At 59.8% G+C, this 18,101-nt stretch overlaps 1 protein-coding gene across 1 annotated transcript; it reads right to left on the minus strand.

Annotated features, from left to right (window-relative positions):
• Nucleotides 1–14,557: 14,557 nt before the first annotated feature.
• SUPT4H1 (SPT4 homolog, DSIF elongation factor subunit) lies at nucleotides 14,558–17,172 on the minus strand. The gene is made up of 5 exons (XM_082294414.1): nucleotides 17,018–17,172; nucleotides 16,351–16,457; nucleotides 16,184–16,239; nucleotides 15,955–16,008; nucleotides 14,558–14,946 (listed from the first exon to the last, which is right to left on the minus strand). The coding sequence occupies exons 1-5, from the start codon at nucleotides 17,093–17,095 to the stop codon at nucleotides 14,879–14,881; spliced, it is 363 nt and encodes a 120-aa protein (XP_082150540.1). The 5' UTR covers nucleotides 17,096–17,172; the 3' UTR covers nucleotides 14,558–14,878.
• Between the last annotated feature and the right edge of the window lie 929 nt (nucleotides 17,173–18,101).

The raw sequence follows: 18,101 nt of genomic DNA on the forward strand, positions 1-18,101 counted from the left end.
AGAGGAAAAATTCATCTGGGCTGTTGAAGACTCAGTGGCTCAAGAGCTCCCTGAGCTGTGAGTCACTAAGTTCTCATGAGGGCTATGGGGATGGGGTGCTACAGATCCCCTTGGTCCTCCAGGTCACCCATGGATCTGCCAGGGGCTGTGCTCCCTGCAGAGGAGACCTAGAAAGATCATTGAAACTCTCTCAGGATAGGGGAACCACAGGCTCAGGGAAAGGAGGTGATGACGTAGAGAAAATTATGAGAAACAGTGACATTGGAGAGCTCAAGATCAACAGATCAAAGGTGGGGAGATGACAAAGGTCCCAGGAGAGCCCTCCAGCAGCTCCCATTGCTCTCCAAAGGTCTCCAGGGAGCCAGGCCTGCACCCGGCGGTGCAGGGACAGGGATCCAGTGTATGGTGCTCCCTCTCCATCAGGGAGCAGCAATGATAGGGCTGCTCCAGTGGGCAGCAAGTGGGAGCCCAGGTGTGATCCAGAACACACAGCGTCCTCAAACCCCAGGGAGCCATCCCAGAGCTCCTGGGCAGGACAGTGGTAATGGGGTCCCTTGGCAGCCCCAGACAAGATCAGATGAACCAGGACAGGGACCCCAGCCAGGATCAGGAGGAGACAGAGCTGGGACTACAGATAAGGCTCCAGCAAAGGTGGGTCCAGCCAGGTGCAGGGCCAAAGAGAAGCCAGCTGGTCTGGGCTCCAGCCAGCACAAGTGGCTGGAGACAAGATTCTTACAGTGATGATCCAGGGACCACTGAGGAGATCAGACTCCACAGAGCTTTATTCCTACATAGAAGCTCAGCCAAGGCCTGAAGAACCAGGGCTGAGCCTCACTGATGCTCCTGGCCCAGCACCTGCAGGTCTTACAGGCAATTAAGTCCAGTTAGCACCTGATGAGTCCTCCTGAGGTCCTCCCCTTGCCCTATGGGTTCCAGCAGGGACTGGAGTGGGCAGTGAGAGCTCTGCTGTGGTTTCTGATGAAAAAGAAGCACAAGAATGAGCACGGGGGGGCCAAGGCAGCCCTGAGGGAGGTCCCCAGGGTGTGGGGACAGTGATGTGTGTCAGCACTCAGGGACACCTCCAGCCTGAGGTGTGATTGGTGGGTGCCAAGCCATTCCCACCCTCCTTCCAGCAGTTCCCTGGGAATGCCTCTAGCACATGATCCCTCCTGTCTCTGCAGGAGCATCGCTGGTGGCTGCAGGGACGTGCAGTGACACGAGCAGGCACCTGCTCTGCCAGCAGAGCCCTGCAGCTGCCATTCCCACCTCCTGAGCCTGAGGTCTGATGTGTCCTGCAGCAGCTCCAAGGAGGAGATGCACATGGCCACATTGCCCGCAGTCACCCTTCCTGCTGCTGCTGCCATCCCCAGCAGCACGTGGGCACTGGCAGGGAATGGCTCCACGCTCTGCAGCAGCACTGGGACAGAACCCCTGCTAGAAACAACCTAGAAAAGGAATGTGCTGGACTGGCCCTGCCAGGGGTCACGGTGAGCCCCAGCCATGGTAGCCCCAGATGGCGTGGCGTGGCAACACCAGTTCAGGCACTCGGGCTGTGCAGGAGAGCCTGGCAAGAGCCTGGCTGGGCTCTGTCAGTCCCTACAGCCCTTCCAGAGCCATCCCAAGAGTGCTGGGATGGGCACCCACACCCCCCACAGCCCCAGGGGTCACAGTCCCAAAGCCTGCCCTGCTCGGGGCATTTTTGGGTCAGCAGAGCAGCAGGGCCTGGGGACCACCCAGCCTGCGTGGCATCAACCAGGGAACTGATGAGCACAGCGAGGTCCTATGGAGACTGGGAGCTCACCCCAGCAGGGACAGGACACGTTTCCTTGCAGGAACCTCTAAAATGCCTTCAGGATGGAAGGAGGGCTTGAAAAAATGGAGGGTTTTATTTAAAAAAAAAAGAAAAAAGTAGCAGTTTCTGTTTTGCTGCTCTCAGCAAGAACCACCTTTCCAACCGTCTCTCCCAGCAGTGACCACTGAGTAGTAGCTGTAACCACAATAGTCCTTGGTCATGAAACTTGGATATTTATCCTTCCTAATACTTGAATACACATTATTAAGAGGTAAATTTTCAAAGCTTTTGCACGTTAAAAATGTGAACTTGCTTTTCCCTCCCGGCGCTCACAAACTGAAAGCTGCTCAGGGCAGTCCACAGTGGCTGCTTGGGGTTTTTTTTAGCCCTTTTCGTTTTTACTGTTTAAAAACTTGTCTCCTTGTGACCATGACGACAGTTTTGATTTGATTTTTTTCCTTCCACATCCCCTTTGAACAGCCACAAAGCCAGGGAACGTGGGAAAGCTGGGACAGCAAGGAGAAGTAAAACACCCCAGTCCTTTCTGGACAGCCCAGTGGAAGAAAAATACCACAAACTCATTAAGCCCCCCCCCCAAATGATCCTGAGATCAGCACAAGAAATTCTACAAAACGTAAAAACTTTCCACTGACATTTGGGCTCAAAAAAGAAAACAAAAAATATTTTTAGTATTTTTTCCACTGTTTTTAGATGATCTCTCCCACAGGCAGGACATGGGCAGTCAGAGACAAAAGGAAGATGCCTGAAGGGGTTTTGGGAGCTGACATTTGGGAACAAGGACCAAACATCCTCTGCGGAAGCTGGGTTGGTTTTAGACCCCCAGGAAACACAGGCCAGGGGTGTGTGGCTGGAGGGAGACTGGGATTGTAGGAGGATTTTTTGGCTTCACGTGCCCTTGTGACCACGGCCGGGGCTGTCACGGGACACAGCAGCTTTGCTGGTGACCCCCGAGGGACTGAAGGGGACAGTCCTGTGTCAATGGGCTGAGATTTGCCGGCCACCACCCCCACCCGTGGTGTCCCCAAGGCTCCCCAAGGCTCCAAATCCGGGATGACCCCACTGCACGTGGCCCTGGGCACGGCAAGGAGCTCTTCCCCAGTTCTGCATTTCCCAGGAGTTGAATAAAAAAATCCACAAGTCAATACCAAAAGAGTTTTATTTAGCAGTCCCTCAGCCCACTGAACCCAGCAATCACCAGGAACCCCACTCTGCCTCCCCTGCTGCACGTGGTCGCCACTGCCCAGCTCTTCCCAGGGCTTCACCACGTGGAAAATGAAGATGGGGGTAAAAATGTGCATTGGAGGCTCTGCTGCCTACCTGGCCCCCCAGTGTGAGGCTCGCTCCAACGGGATGGGTCCCTTCAGTGGCACTCATGGGACACTGGGCCGGCGACCCCTCCCGCCCACGTGGCCATCCCAGGTGCTGAGGGGACACGTGGGGACAAGCAGAGCATCCCCAGGGAGGGTGGGGGAGCTCTGGGTGGGTGCTGTGAGCCAGGCAGGGCCCGTTGGCCGCTCTCGGCCCGCGTGCGGCTCCCGACGGGCTTGCGGGTCCCGGCGCTCTCCGTGCTCTCTTCTCCGTAGCCCACAGTACACTCATCCATAAAGTAGGAAACACTACACCCTGCAGTGCTGTTTAGTAGTGCTTTCTACTTTATGGGTGACTGCACTGTCTCTCAGTCGCTGTCGGCGGCCGCTCTCCTCCGGCGTGCAGCTCCTTCCCCGCGCAGGGCCACTGCCGCGCCCCACGTGGCCCCGCCATGGGCCTGGTGTGGCCAGGGACGCGAACGGCAGGTCTGGTCTGGCCCCGGGACAGAGACTCTCTGGCAGTGTCACCTCCTGGGAGCCACGCCAAGCACGGGGGACGTCCTTATCCCATGGGGGAGATCCTGCCTTGCCCTCCCTTGTCTCCCCAAAACCTCCACCCTGAGCACGGGGGACATCCTCACCCTTGTCCCCACTGGTGAGACTCTACCTCATACCCCACTGTCCCACCTCCAGCCCTGTCCTGGGCACAGGGGATATCCTCACTTTTTCCCCAAGGCAGGGAGGCCACTCAATACCTCATCCTAGTCATAAGGGACAGTTTTGACTCATTCCCAAAGGAAGGACCCCACATCAGACCCCATCCTGGTCACAGGAATAAGCTTTCACTTGTCCCTCAAGGAGGGATTCCACCCCAGACCCCATCTGGGTCACAGAGAACCCAAATGCCTGGTCCCTGTTGATAGGGACCCCACCCCAAACCCCCCCACCCCAAACCCCATCACCCCCTCTCAAACCTCATCCTGGGCACAGAGGGTGTGTTTGCTTTGACCCCAGGGGGACACCTCCACCTCATACCCCATCCCACTCCCGAAGGACCCCCTTGCCTTGTCCCCACATGGGAGATTCCACCTTGAACTCCATCGCTGCCCTTCAGACCCCATCCTGATCTCAGAAGGCCCTCATGTCTGGACCCCAAGGGTGAGATCCCACCTCCAACTCCATCTTTGTCCCTCAAATCCCATCTGCATCACTGAGAGCCCACTGCCATGTCCCCGTGAGGGGACCCCACCTAAATGGCACCCTGGCCACAAAGGGCTCCTCTGCCTTGTCCCCGTGATGGCGAGCCCAGGGCAGACGCCATCCACATGATGAGGACCTTGCATTGCCTTGTCCCCATGGCGGAGATCCCGTGGCAGTGGATCCCTCCTGAAATGTCCTCATGGGGACCCTTCTTATTCCCCCATCCTTTACTGAAGTCCCCTTTGCCCCATCTCCCTGCCCTGAGGCCACAGGAGCTCCATGTCCTGGCGCTCCCCTTGGGCCCCCCTCGCCCCATCTCCCAGACACACGGAGATCCTTTGGATGCCCCCACAGCCCTTCGGGGTTACCTGCAGACCCCCGTGATTGAGACCACCCAGCCCCAAGAGCCTCACCTGCCACAACAGCCTCCACGTCCACCCAGTCCCATCCCGGCTGCCACCAAAAACCCCCTGGGTGTCACTTCTGCTTCGGGCACTTCCCGCCTCCGCCCGCCCGCCAGCACGGCACCTCCTCCCCCGCTGCCCCACGGTGCCCCCCTCGTGGGCAGGGCCCCCTTACCTGTCATCAGCCCCCAGCACCCACTGCCCCCCTGGCGCTGGCACCAGAGCCCCCCTGGACACCCCATGCTGCTCCTCCAGCACCGCGTGGCGCCTCGATGGGTCCCCCCGTTACCGGGTCGGGGCGCGGGTGGCCTTCGCTGGGTGCCGGTGGCCCACGCTGGGTGTGGGTGACCCACGCCAGGAGCCGGTGTCCCACACCGGGTGTGGCGGTGAGCGCCAGGTGCTGGTGGCCCAAGCCAGGTGCTGGTGGCCCGTGCTGGGTGCCGGTGTCGTGGGGTGCTGCATGGGGTGCCGACCGGGGAGCAATGGGCCCCTGCAGGGCGCGGGGCTGCTTTTAACCCCATCCTGCCCACGTGGCCCGACCACAGGAAGAGCCGTCGCTGCGGAGCAGATAACGGTGCCGGTCCCACCCAGCGCCGCCCCGCAGCCCGACCGCAGCCGGTCCGGCACCGGGGCAGGAAGCACCAGCCGGTTACGCTCTCCTGGGCTTTGCTGCTGACAGCGACAAACATGTTTGTGCAGAAAAAAAAAAAAAAAAGAAAGAAAGAAAGAAAGGGAAAAAAAAAAAGGTGTTTGCACAGGGTGACAGTAACTGAATCCACCTCCCACGGCTGCTCGGCTGCACCACGGCCCCTCGCCCCGTGCTAGCGGTGGGACCTGCACGGCAGCAGTTCCTGCCCACGGAGGGTCCAGCAGCCCGTGGCGGGGGCTGCAGGACTCAGGGGCTGCCTGGTCATGGGGGTGAAGCAGTGGGGACACAGGTGCCAGCGAGTCACAGGCCCTAAACCTGTGCTTTAGGAAATGCATTGCACAAGAGGCTTCCTGGAGCCTCTCACTCCTCAGGGCTCTGCAACACCAAACTTCCCCCCGGCCCGGGCAGCTGTAGCGACCAACAGGGATGTGAGACCCTGGGAAGAAAACCGAAAGCTGGGTTTGGAGGTTGGCACATCCAGGTCACAATGGCCCCAGTGACGGCACTGGGACGGTGCTGGGACACAGAGCCGGAGGATTTTGCTTGGCCAGCACCGCCCTGTCCCAGTGCCAGGGGAAGCCCACCACTAAACTAGATCAAAACCTACAAACTAAATCCCCAAAAGTAACCGTAAATGGGGCCATGTCTGCCCCTGCACTGGTTTTCATGTACCTCTGCAAAAGGCTCTTTTTTAGGCCAATGCAATTCACTCTCGACATTGATAATATGGACGGAAATGTATAAAAAATGGTACTGGTGAGGTGTGCAGGAGGCAGGGGGAGAGAAAAGCCAAAAATAACTGAGCAGCAGCACAGGCAGAAGTGATTTGACTTGAGCTGCACATGTGCTGATGGCAGCAGGTAAAAGGCTTTAGGAGAGAGAGAATTGGTTGGGAAGGCCTTTCCAAACCAAGGCTGAGCTGGTGGAATTTCAGTGGAAGAAACCAAACAGAACTGGCTGGAGTGAGCCCATTCACCAGCCCAGCAGCCCCGTCCCTGTGCACTGGCCTGCCAAGGACTGCCCTGTCTCCCACCCTTCCCTGGCCCTGTGCCCATCTCCCCATGGTCATGGGGCTGGGGACACTGTTCCCTGTGCTGGAGAGAAATTCAACAAGGAATGTGAGTGCTGTTGGTGATGTCTCCACAGGGCCCTTTTGGCAGCTCTGAGCCCAGGAACATCGCTCTGCCTCGCCAGGGGCCTGTGGTAAGCAGCCACTCATCCATGGCAGAGGCCACCACGTGCAGGCTGGGTCCATGGGGTGGCCTCCTGATGCCAGGTGACTTCAGGTGCCTCCCAGACTGGCCCTCCTGGAGGCCTGAAATGTGTAAATATCATTTTTGGTGTGAACCACAGAACATCCTCATTTGGAAGGGACCAACAAAGATCATCAAATCCAGCTCCTGGCCCTGCACAGGACACCACAACAATCCCACCCTGTGCCTGAGAGCAGATTGTTGCCAACCCAGAGACCATCCTGGAGACATCCCCCAGTGCCATCAGCGACCTCAGTGCCAGGGGATAGTCCCCAGCAGTGGTGGGTGCCATCACAAGGGGTGAAAGTTGCACAGGGTACAGGTAACCACGCTCAGGTAGCAGAGAAAGGAGCCTTTTGGGGGGCAACCAGAGAGAGACTTGGCCCCAGAGGTGCTGCTGAGGGACTTTCCCCCGTGCCCCAGGGTCACGGCCATGTTCCTGGCTGATGACAAACTGGTCCCTGGTAAATACTGCAGGCTGGGAGGAGGGGACAGGGTGGGAAGTCAGGCTCACTGAGGAAACCTCCGTTTTAGGCTGACCATGGGGCAAAGCAGGATGAAGATATTTCCCAACAGAGGCAGCCGGGGGAGATTGCACCCAAGGACAAGATGTCAGGGGAGAGTGAAGCACGTGGCCAGAGCTGGGATGTGCAGGATGGCAGTGGGGAGGGAGCTGTGCCTTCCCAAAATGGGGTCCCCAGCAGAGCCCTGCCCAGCACCTGCCCGTGCTGCTGCGGGGCCATGCAGGGGGGCCATAGGCGCCTTCCCAGCAGAGAAGTGGGGGGAGGCGACGCTTCCTCTTTCCCCAGCCCAGCACGGATGGGGGATATGACATTTTGGGTCCTGAGCTGATTTCCTTCTGCCTGCACTGGTCTAAGAAAGGAGGAAATCAGCAGATCTGGTTCCTTGGGCTCTGATGAGGTCTCTGAAAGTCTCCAACTGATGATGAACTTACCACATTCCCCAGCCATTGGTTAATTTTACTGGCTGGCAAACCAGGCTGCAGGAATTCCTACCCCAGCTCTTGGCTCTGGATCGTTTGGTCCTGCTACACTCGTGTCCGTCTGAAGGAGCTCCAGGAGCTTTTTGGGGTCGGGGGAGGCTGAAACAGCAGCGTTTCCTCCCCTGGGAACCCCGTGAGAATATCCGGTCCCCAGCTTTCCCGAGGCCCCTCTCCACACCCTGCCCACCTGCTCCGCATCTCCCGGGGGCTTGCTGACGGACCCCAGGTGCTGCTTCCCAGGGTGCAGCTCCCCGAGAGAAACCACGTCCCCCCGAGGGACCGCTCCCGCACCCTGCCCTCCCCTGCCTCGTCTGGGGGCACCCGGATGCAGCTCAGACACTGCCATGCCCCCCAAGATTTCCTGGGCACGGAGCACCACGGGCGCCTCGCTGCCACCCCGCAGCACCGACGGGGCTGTTCCTTTTCCAGTAACGCTGCCGGTATCGGGGAGCGCAGGGCAGCGGGAGCCGGCTTGCGGGGCAGCGGCACGGCCGGGCCCAGCGCTCGGCAGGGGGAAGGGCCCTTGTCGGGCCGTGCAGCCGAGGCGCTGCGAAAGCGCTGATATTTCTTATCGGCTCTGCACCAACTTCCCCTCCTCTCCTGCGGTTGCGGCGCTCGCTGCCGGCAGGGGAAGTGCTGCCCTCGGCCCCGGCGCTGGAGGAGACGAGCTCCTGCCGGCGCCTCAGCGTGGCCCGCGAACCCCGCTCGGTGCTGGGGACAGCAGCTGCCCCGCCACGCTCAGTGATTCCCACCATCCAGCACCCCGTGGCTCCCATCCAACCGGCACCTTGTGGAGGAGGAGAAGGAGGAGAAGAAGGAACAGCATGGTCCCACCCAAAGCCTCTCTGAGCCACCTCCACTGCCCTGGGGCCAAGGGGCCGGGTGAGCCACTGGATCCACGGGCAAGCTGTAGCATCTCCTGGCCAGGTCCCAAAGGAGCCACAGCGTCTCAGTCAGGCCACTGCTAACGCTGAAGCCTAATGACAGTGTTCCCAAAGCACCACATCCCTCTGAGAACACGGGACAGAGGCACGGGGGGCACAGCTCTCTCTGCTTTACAGTGCCGGGGGGGCCTCCTAAAAGGCCCGCGGGACAGAGGGCTCTGAGCTGGGATGCTCCAGGAGAGCAGGTGCTAGGGACATCTGCAGCACCAAAAAATCAGGAGTGCCAAGCACCACCCCTGAGAGCTTTTTTTGGATGGGAAGGGCATTGTCTGCCACCATCATGGCAAACCTTCAAGGAAGAACTGCAGCGCCTGTGGCACGGCTGAGAGGCCACCTGTGTGCCCAACAGAGGGGCTGCGGTACCTGCGTGGGCCGAGCCCCGTTTCACCGCCGGGCACGGGAGGCGGCCCCGAGCGGGATGTTCGGGGGAGCCCCCCGAGCGCCCCCAGCCCCCTGCCCGAGCCCGGCCGTGCCCCGGAGGCCGGGCAGGAGCGAGGCCGTTACGAGTGACTCAACCAGAAACTGCCGGGCGAGGAGGCGGCGGCGAGAGGCAAATGAGAGCGCGAAGGGAAACCTCAAAAAGGCGAAGTGACGCGGGCGGGCGGGGGACACGGCGCTGGATTTGCCCATATATAGACAAAATCGCGGCCCGGCTGCGCCAGTGGCGGGCGCGGGGCGGTTGGGCCGGGCCATGGCTGCTCCGGCATTTTCCGTGGCACCTGCTGCCACCGGCCACGCAGGTGGGGGAAGGGGACCCCACGCCCGGGGGCTCTGGAGGGGCCCCCACGGCGGCCGGTGCTGCACAGATGGGTGACTCCTGTTTCCCCTCTCTTCTTGGGATGGAGGATGCTCCGGGACAGAGCCCAGCAGGGGTACGGGGAAGGAGGGATGAGAAGCAGCACCAGGCTGGGCTGTGGATTTCCCGGGGCAGGATGGGCTCAGGAGGTGCAGGGCTGAGCTCTATGGTGACAGACCCTGCTCTCCCTCGACCTTGACCCTGCAGGACAAGGGGCAGGAAGAGCTGAGCATCTCTGAGGGCCAGAGGCGCAGAGGAGGGGGACAGGCACTCAGGGCTGCCAGGAAGCATCTGCCCAAAGCTGGCATTGATGGCACCTTTCCAGCACCTTTCCAGGCCAGCTGTGCAGTTCCAAAGCCCCAGCCTGGCCAAGGGGACAGATCCTGCAGCCACTGGAGTGTGTTGCCCTGTACCACACACCTGGGCCATTTGGGGACCAGAGGTGCAATGTCCTCTCCCAGCACAAGTCCCAGGGCTCTGTTTGGGCACTCAGTGGCTCTTCTGCAACTGCCCATGCAGAAGGACCATTCCCTCGGAGGGGAAAAGCCCCTTTCAGCCCAGCACCAGCATCAGCCTTGGTGACATGCAGCTGGCAAGGAGAAGGGAAGGACAAGTGCCACCTGGGATGCAGCAGGAGGTCTGGGGATGGGGAGATACCATCAGATTCTCAAATCCCTCCTTGGACTTCAGCTGTGGTCTCACTTTGCCATGCGCCCTCAGGAAACATGTCCTCAGCACCCTCAGCCACCTCCACTACCGAGCTGAGACTCCACTCTGCCCTGCCCAACCCCTGGCATCTCCCTTCCCATGATGGAGCAGACCAGGGAGGTGAGAGCTCTCAGTCTAGAGGAGGGTTGGGACCCCCCACCAGACTCCAGAACCCCAACTCTGTGGGCAGACCCGTGGGTTTGAAGGTATCCACCATGAAGCAGTTTAAGGCTCTTTGCAGACAGCCCTGAGCTCACAAGGGATGGATGTTCCGCTTGCAGGTGCCCTTTGCAGGCCTCTGTCAGGAACCCAGCAGCCTCTCCCCTTCAGAAGCAGAGCCTCCTCCTTCCACTGCGGTTCCTGAAGGGAAAACACCCAAAGGACCCATCATGCATCAGAGCTCCCTGTTTTCCTCGCAGATCCCCTCAGCAGGGAGCACATCCCAGTTCCTTGCCCACCTGCCTCCATCCCAGTGCACCAGGGTTCCCTGGGCTGGGCACGTGGCAGCTGGGCCCCGTTCCTGCCATGCTTTGAGAGCTCTCCTAGCTTGCCCCTCCCCCCCATCCTGCTGCTGCTCAGGTCTGGGCCCCTCCTCTCCCCACCACATCAGACACAGGGGCCTCGGTGGCTTCTGCCCACGTGCCCTGACATGGAGGTGACGGGCAGGATGGGGCACCCATTCCTGGCATGCCCCGGGCTTTACCATCCTCTCTACAGCAACATTTCCCTCCAGGTACCAGGACAACCCAGGTCATCTTCCCCATCACCTCCACCTGCCAAGGTCTTCTCAGCCAGTTTCCAAGGGCAACAGTCTTAATCTGGGGTTTGTTTGGGGCTTTTTCCCCACCCCTACCACCTATCCCCAAGGGTTTCCACATCCCTGAGGTAACCAGTTCCCCCCAGGCACACAGGGTGGCCAAAAGGAACCTGGGAAAGTCCAAGTCTGCACTGGGAGCCAGTGAAGAAGTGAAAGTGGAATTAGGGTGAAGCAGGGATGATTCTCAGAGAGTAGGAGCACCTCTCCTATCAGGAAAGACTGAGAGAATTGGGATTGTTCAGCGTGGAAAAGAGAAGCTTCGGGGTGACCTAATCGTGGCCTTCCAGTACCTGAAGGGAAATTACAGGAAGGATGGAGAGAGACAATGGACAACGGCCTGGAGTGACAGGACAAGGGGGAATGGCTTCCCAGTGCCAGAGGGCAGGGCTGGATGGGATATTGGGAAGGAATTGTTCCCTGGGAGGGTGGGCAGGCCCTGGCACAGGGTGCCCAGAGCAGCTGGGGCTGCCCCTGGATCCCTGGCAGTGCCCAAGGCCAGGCTGGACATTGGGGCTGGGAGCACCCTGGGATAATGGAAGATGTCCCTGCCCATGGCAAGGTAGGGAACAAGATGGTCTGTACAGGCCATTCCAGCTCAAACCATACCATGATTCCATGATGCTGCTGCCAGCCCGGGCAGCATCTCAGTGTGCCACAGCAGGCAGAGCAGCCCCGGGGGCACAATGGGGGGGTCACCCTGCCTCGGCTCCCTGGGCAGGGTCCAGTGTGCTCTCATCCATGTCCCCCTTCACCTGAAGCCTGTGTGGCCCAAGTGGGAGGCCAGAGGCCGCTCTGACCCGGGTGTGGGCAGGTCCCCATCCCCGGGCAGCGCCGGAGGGGCCCCGCGCAGGTGGGGACAGGCATTTCCCGGCAGCTGCCTCTGCAGAAGCACCGAGTGCTCTGCGGTTTGGAAAGTCACTTTTCTCGTCCGCAGGGAGAGCCGGGGTATCGGTTCTCAAAACCCGCACGAAATCTACTGGCTCGTGTTTCCTGCCGGGGCTGCCCTGGCCCCGCTGCCCAGAGCTGCCAGGCTGCCAGGGATGCCAAACCTGCAGCATTTTCGGGCCTGGCTGAAATATTTGAGCGTCATTTGGTGCAGGGGGAGGAGCCGTCCTGACTCACATCTCCGCTCCCAGCCCGTTGCCGCTTTTCTCTCCCGATTCCCGCTCCGGCTGCCGCCGCACATTTTTCCTCCAGTTTCTTCAACGTGAGAGCTCCCTGCCCTACTTTTTTTGCAGCAATAAAGCTCCGCATCGTTTGCTTTTGGCTGGTGCAGACCCCAGGCAGCTCCGGGGCTGGAGTCTCACTGGCAGGCTCCTTTTGGGAGCCTTGCGGGAGCAGTGGATCACCGGGGCTGCGCGACGTGGGATGCGAGGGAGCTCGCAGGGAACGGGCTCGGGGTCAGCCTGGTGAGAGGCACCACGTTCCTGGAAGCGCTGCAGGCACAGGAGGTGCAGCTCTCAAAAACCACCACGTTCGACCCATTTTCCTCGCTGGGGTGGCTCCTTTGCACCTGCACTGCAGCTCCTGCCAGTCTTAACCCTACATATCCTGGAGCACTTGGGCTTCCAGCAAGGGGTGAGGTCTCTGCAGGGTTTCCATACCCCCTCAGTTTCCCCGAGAGGCACAGTGACTGCACACTGCTCCCTGGGGACAATTTCCTAAGCAAAGTTCCCAGCCCTGAGCGGTGACTGCAACTTCCCAGGAAGGGAGATGAGAACCGCGGAGCCTCAGCCCCACAGCAACCGCAGCCAAAAAAGCCCATCCTGCTTAGGGTCCTGTGCAGAGCCCTCTTGTCACCTCCTCTGCATCACGGGGCCAGGGGACAAGTCCTGGGTCCTGATGTGGCTCCAGCCTTGGAGCACCTCCAGCATGGCCATTCCCTGCAGCCAAGGGAAGGAAGGCAGTCGGGACTGAACGGTGCTGTGAAACAGCAGGAACTGGAGCTTGTGGCTCAGTCGGTCTCCAGCAGTTCCCCAGCCCAAGGCCGTGCTGCCACCCCGCGGCACCACCAGCGTGAGGCTCCCCGGGCTGGGCACGGGAGGGGCGGATCTGTCACCCTACATCCTCCCAGCCCGGCTGGAGACAAACCCTTGCTGCCCAAAACCAATCTCCAGCCAGCTGGATAAAGAGCCACCCGCCTCATCCTCCTTGTTCCCTTCCATTCTGAATGTGTCAGGCTGCCCAGACAGCCCTGGCTGCAGCTTTCCCAGACCATTCCACTGGGGATGAATGCATCTGGGGGGATCCCAGGTCACCCTGTGCCCCTCATGGCACAGCTGGGCCAAAATTGCCCTCCAGAGCCCAGAGGCCTGTGCCCAGAATACCTAAACCTGAGCATCCTGCAGAGGCCCTGGGCTGCTGGGACAGTCACATCTCTGTCCCACAGCCCTGGCCTACTGGGAGCTCCCAAGGTCCATCTCCTGCCCACACTGCAACGCAGCAAGCCTGAAGGATGACTCACTAGGCAGCTCAAGGGCTTTGATTTCACCACGGGTGTGTGAAAGTCACGGTCAATTCCCCCTTTTGACTGCAGAACGGAACCTGCTGCTCTGTCTTCCCAAGAGGAGGGTGCTCTCAGCTCTTCCCACAAAAGGTGGATCTGCACCTGGAGACGTTTGCTGGAGCTCAGGGCCCAGCAAGGACTTGACTTGGCCCTGGTCTGCACTGAGCAAATGCTCATTACTTCAGCACCACATCTGCAAGGACCCAAGCAAAATGTGGCTTAAGGCACCTTCCCTTCCAGCCCCCTGTGCTCCAGGCTTGTCCCACCACACATCTGCTCCTAATCTCCAGAGGAGGCCATGCTCTCTCTGACCTGGGGCACCTGGGACTCATTTCTTGTAAGCAGCTCTACAAACCAGAGCAGTGCAGAGAGGCCATCACCTCTGCCATCCTGGCAGTGTCACTCCCCAGCCAGTCCCGAATTCCCTGTGCTGCAGTCACTCTCAACCCAGACCAAGTGCAATTTTCAGGCTGTAATAACTTCCACTGTTTGTCTCAAGAAAACAAAAATTGAGCTTTCCAGCTCCAGGATTATCTCAGGGAAAAAAAAATTATTTCACTCAGCCCTTCGTGACTGGTGGCTGCTGCTGAACTGAAACAAAACAACTCAAGCAAGAGCCATCAGCTAAGCAAGCCAAATCCCTCAGGAGTTCAAGTGTTACACACACTGAGCTGACACTTAAAACAGTCAGATCTGCAGAAGCAGGAGGCTGGATGGGCGTTTCCACCCCTGCTTGTCCACCCCTCCCGTGTGCAGGGCCTGGTGCTGCCTCCCAACCAGCAATGAGCCCGTCCTGCTCTGCCTGCCCTGGAGCCCAGCAACAGCCAGTGGATGGTCCATCCTGCTACCACATTCCTCGTACAGGACCTGCAGGCCCAAGGCTCCGTGACCTCCATGTAACCACCTCCACAGGAAACACTGGCCATCACCGTATCTGCTCCATCCAGCTGGGAGCTGCAGGTTCCCCACAGGGAAGGGCACCCATCACAGCCAGGGCAGGATCTCGCTCTCAAGGCAGGAATGTGGCCCATGGTACAGGCAGTGACAATCGCAGGCTCCAAACAGTCTGGCACAGGCAGGGGGGCAAGTGTGAGCCCCCCCACCTCAGCACCCTGCAGTGGTGAAACCAGTGACAGAGTGACAGCTGGACCCAGCCCTGAGCAGGCAGTGGGTTTTATTGAACTATTTACACAGCTATTTCCCAAATCCCCTCTTTCCCACACCAACCATAAAAAAACTTGGGCATCACCATTAAACACCCTTTCCCAGTCCTACTCACACCCTCCCCCCAGCAAGGCTCAGATAAATGTCTGTGGTCTGTGGTGTGGCGGAGTCTGGAGGTACCGAGTGAGGGGAGCTGAGCCTGCACACTCCGAGTCCAGCCCCACTTCCCCACAGGATAAAGCTGAGAGGTTTTGGAGCAGTGCCCACTGCCTCTTCCACGCAGCACTGGGACCTCCAGGCAGCACAAGAGCGCTTCAGGTTTTTATGGCTGTGTCCCGAGACTTGTAGGCCACTCCACGGCTCTTCAGCTCTCGGACAATCCCTGCAGCAAGGAGACAAACACATTTTAGTCTTCTCCTGGGATGAGGAGCCCTGGGAACTGTCATGTAGAACTGGACAATCATCTTTGTTTCACAGAATCATGGAATATCCTGAGTTGTAAGGGAGGGACGCACAAGGATCATGGAGTCCAGCCCCTGGCCCTGCCCAGACACCCCAACAATCCCACCCTGGGCATCCCTGGCAGCGCTGTCCCAACGCTCCTGGAGCTCTGGCAGCCTCGGGGCCGTGCCCATTCCCTGGGGAGCCTGGGCAGTGCCCAGCAGCCTCTGGGGGAAGAACCTTTCCCTGATATCCCACTTAAACCCTAATTCCTGGGTATTCCAGATATGCCTGGGCTGTGCCAGGCCTCAGCTTCCGGCCTCATGATGTTTCCAGCTCCTTCCCAATGCAGAGCTAAATCAGAAACAAGGGAACTGGGATTCCAGACACAGGCACAGCTTTCACTCCAGGGATTTGGGATTCACTCCTGGGTTAGGAGTCTGCTCTGGGGCTACATACTGGGCAGGAACTCAACTGGATGGATGATGCCCTTTCTGCATTCCAGAGATAAGGCAAATCCTCTGTGCCCTCCAGTCCATTTGTAAACACACAAATCCACCATGGCACGAGCCCTTAGTGCAGGAGGAGGAGTGTGCTCACTGGGATTGCCACAACAGCACCCCATCCTGCAAAACCCTTTTCTATGAACAAAACTCCATGTTCTCCTGGAGCTGAATGGTTTGAGATATGCCCACCTTCCAGAATCGCTTTCTAATCCCAGTTTATCCCTCTGATAGACAGGTTTTAGCCAGCAGTTTTCAATATAAACTTCTGCCAGGTACAGTGCTGAACCCTGAAACTCCTTCTCCAGCAACTCCTTGCAGTCACCTTTGCTGATCCCATCACACCAGGGTGATCCTGTCCCACCTGGCTGATCCCAGCACCCACATGGCATGTTCCCTGTGCAGTGTTCACAGAGCCCCAAACCCTGACTCCATCACACAGATACCTTGGGGCAGGCGGCCAGTCACAGACACTGCATAGACACCAGGCTTGAAGGTACCTGCGGGAAAGAAAACCTCGAATTACCCCATGTGGAGCAGCCAGGTGGGATTCCTCAACCTGTGCATATGCCCCCTCATTGAGGGGCAGAACCCCTTCCACAGCCCAACCTGCAGCTCTCACTGCGCCCGAGAAGGGTTTGCAGAGAAGGGATCTCCAGCTCCCAAATTACTCACTGATCCGCTGCCACTTGGAGACCCAGCTGTCCTCAGGGCTCATCATGGCGATGATCCTGCAGGAGGGATGGCAGTGAGGGGACGTCTCCCAGCTGGGTGACCCCACTGCGCCACTTCGGTGTCCCCACGCTCCTGGGGGACCACGGCCGGGCCCAGGCCCCACTCACCCGTCGAAGGAGGAGCTGGTGCAGTCATAGACCATCTCGCGGTTCCCCTTCATCTGCAGGTACGTCTCGCAGTTATCACAGCCATCATACTCGAACTGGTCGATGGTCTAAGGGGACACGGGTGTCAGGGGCCCGGACCAGCCGGGAGCCGGGTGGCCGCGGGGCCGGGAAAAGGGAGGGAACGGCCGAGGGAAGGGAGGGAGGGAACCCCGGGAAGGAGGGTTCAGGACCAGGGCCGGGGCGGACGGGAAGCGCCCAGAGGCTGCGGGAGGCAGAGAGGCCCGGGGGAGAAGGGCCGTGGCAGGGGCTGGAGGGACAGACCAGGAGGGGGAAAAGACCGGGAAGGTCCAGGCCGAAGAGGGGGTCCTGGGGCCGGGAAGTGCTGGGACGGGAGGGCCAGAACGGGCGGGCAAAGGACCGGGGAGGGCAGGAAGGCTCGGGCTGGGGCCGAGAGGGAGAAGAACCGGCGCAGGGAAGGGCCGGTGCCGGAGCGGGGAGGCCCGGGCCGAGGTGGGAGGGCCGGGATGGGAAGGCGCAGGCCGGGCGGGGAAGGGGCGGGAAGGGCCGGTGCCGGGGAGAAAGGCCCGAGTAGGGGCTGCAAGGCTAAAGCCGGGCGGGGGAGCAGTCCCTGTGCCGGCGCCTGTCCCTGTGCCCTTCCCGGTCCCACCTTGACGAGGGAGCAGAGCAGGCAGGCGCGCAGGTGCCGCAGGTCCTTAGGGACGGTCTCCAGCGAGATGGCGGCCATCGCTGCCCCGGCCCCGCTCTGCGACTGCGCCGCGGCCCCGGACCCGCCCCGGGCACGGGAACGGGAACGGGAACAGGAACGGGCCCGCCCCGGCCCTGGATCCGCCCCGGGAACGGGAATGGGCCCGGCCCGGCCCTGGACCCGCCCCGGGAACGGGAACGGACCCGCCCCGGGAACGGGAACGAGCCCACCTCGGCCCCGGATCCGCCCCGGGAACGGGAACAGGAACGGGCCGGGCCGGCCCTGGATCCGCCCCGGGCCCGAGCGGCAGCGGCAGCGGCGGCCGGGGGCTCTGCCGCGGGCGGGGGCTCTGCAGCGGCCGGGAAGGGCCGGGCTGGGCCGGGGGTCCCTCCCCGCGGGGCTCCTCCGGCAGCGCAGCCCCGCGCACAAAGAACAAACGCAGGCAGCAGACCGGTACATGGATAAATATATTAGTAAATAAATATATTTCTGAGCACATCAGCATATTCACACATCTTTGTGTTTATCGGACATAAATACACAGTTTTGCATATATATAAAACGTATTCTTCCTTTCTTTTCTTCTGTGTGTGGTGTTTGTTTTTTTTTTTTTCCTGGGTCATAATTTATTCCCAAGCCCGGAGAGCCAGGACAGACTCAGCAAAAAAAAACAAACGAAACAAAAAGCAACAAAACGAACCGATATTCACATTTCCAAAGGATCTGAAGGATTTGTGCAGGAGGGGAGGTACCCAGCCAGCCTGACCACATGCCCAGTTCAGGGGGTGGGAGCTCCGGGGAAAGGGGTCCCTGGGGAAGGGCTGGACCTTCAGCTTGGATAGAGGGAGCTTGGGATGCTCTGGCTTCCATCCGTTTTCGGCTGTGACTTTGGATGCAAGGAAGGAAAATGAACTCTGCGTCATTGCAGGGATGCTGGAGAGATTCCATGGCGGAGCCCACAGGCACTGAGCACTCAAAAGCATCACTCAGAAGCCAGAGGTAAAGGAATTGTGAGGAACCGTTCCCTATTTTCTCAGATCCTGCT

The sequence above is a fragment of the Coloeus monedula genome (assembly GCF_965178545.1).
Source record: "Coloeus monedula genome assembly, chromosome: 20".
Classification (NCBI taxonomy): domain Eukaryota; kingdom Metazoa; phylum Chordata; class Aves; order Passeriformes; family Corvidae; genus Coloeus; species Coloeus monedula.

Bases quoted from the DNA above. Each gene is read 5' to 3' on its own strand.
- SUPT4H1 (XM_082294414.1), bottom strand. From the start codon at position 17,095: ATGGCCGCCATCTCGCTGGAGACCGTCCCTAAGGACCTGCGGCACCTG. The intron at 16,458-17,017 runs GTGGGACCGGGA...GTGTCCCCTTAG, and splicing joins TGCTCTGCTCCCTCGTCAAG to ACCATCGACCAGTTCGAGTA. The intron at 16,009-16,183 runs GTGAGTAATTTG...TCTTTCCCGCAG, and splicing joins CTCCAAGTGGCAGCGGATCA to GTACCTTCAAGCCTGGTGTC.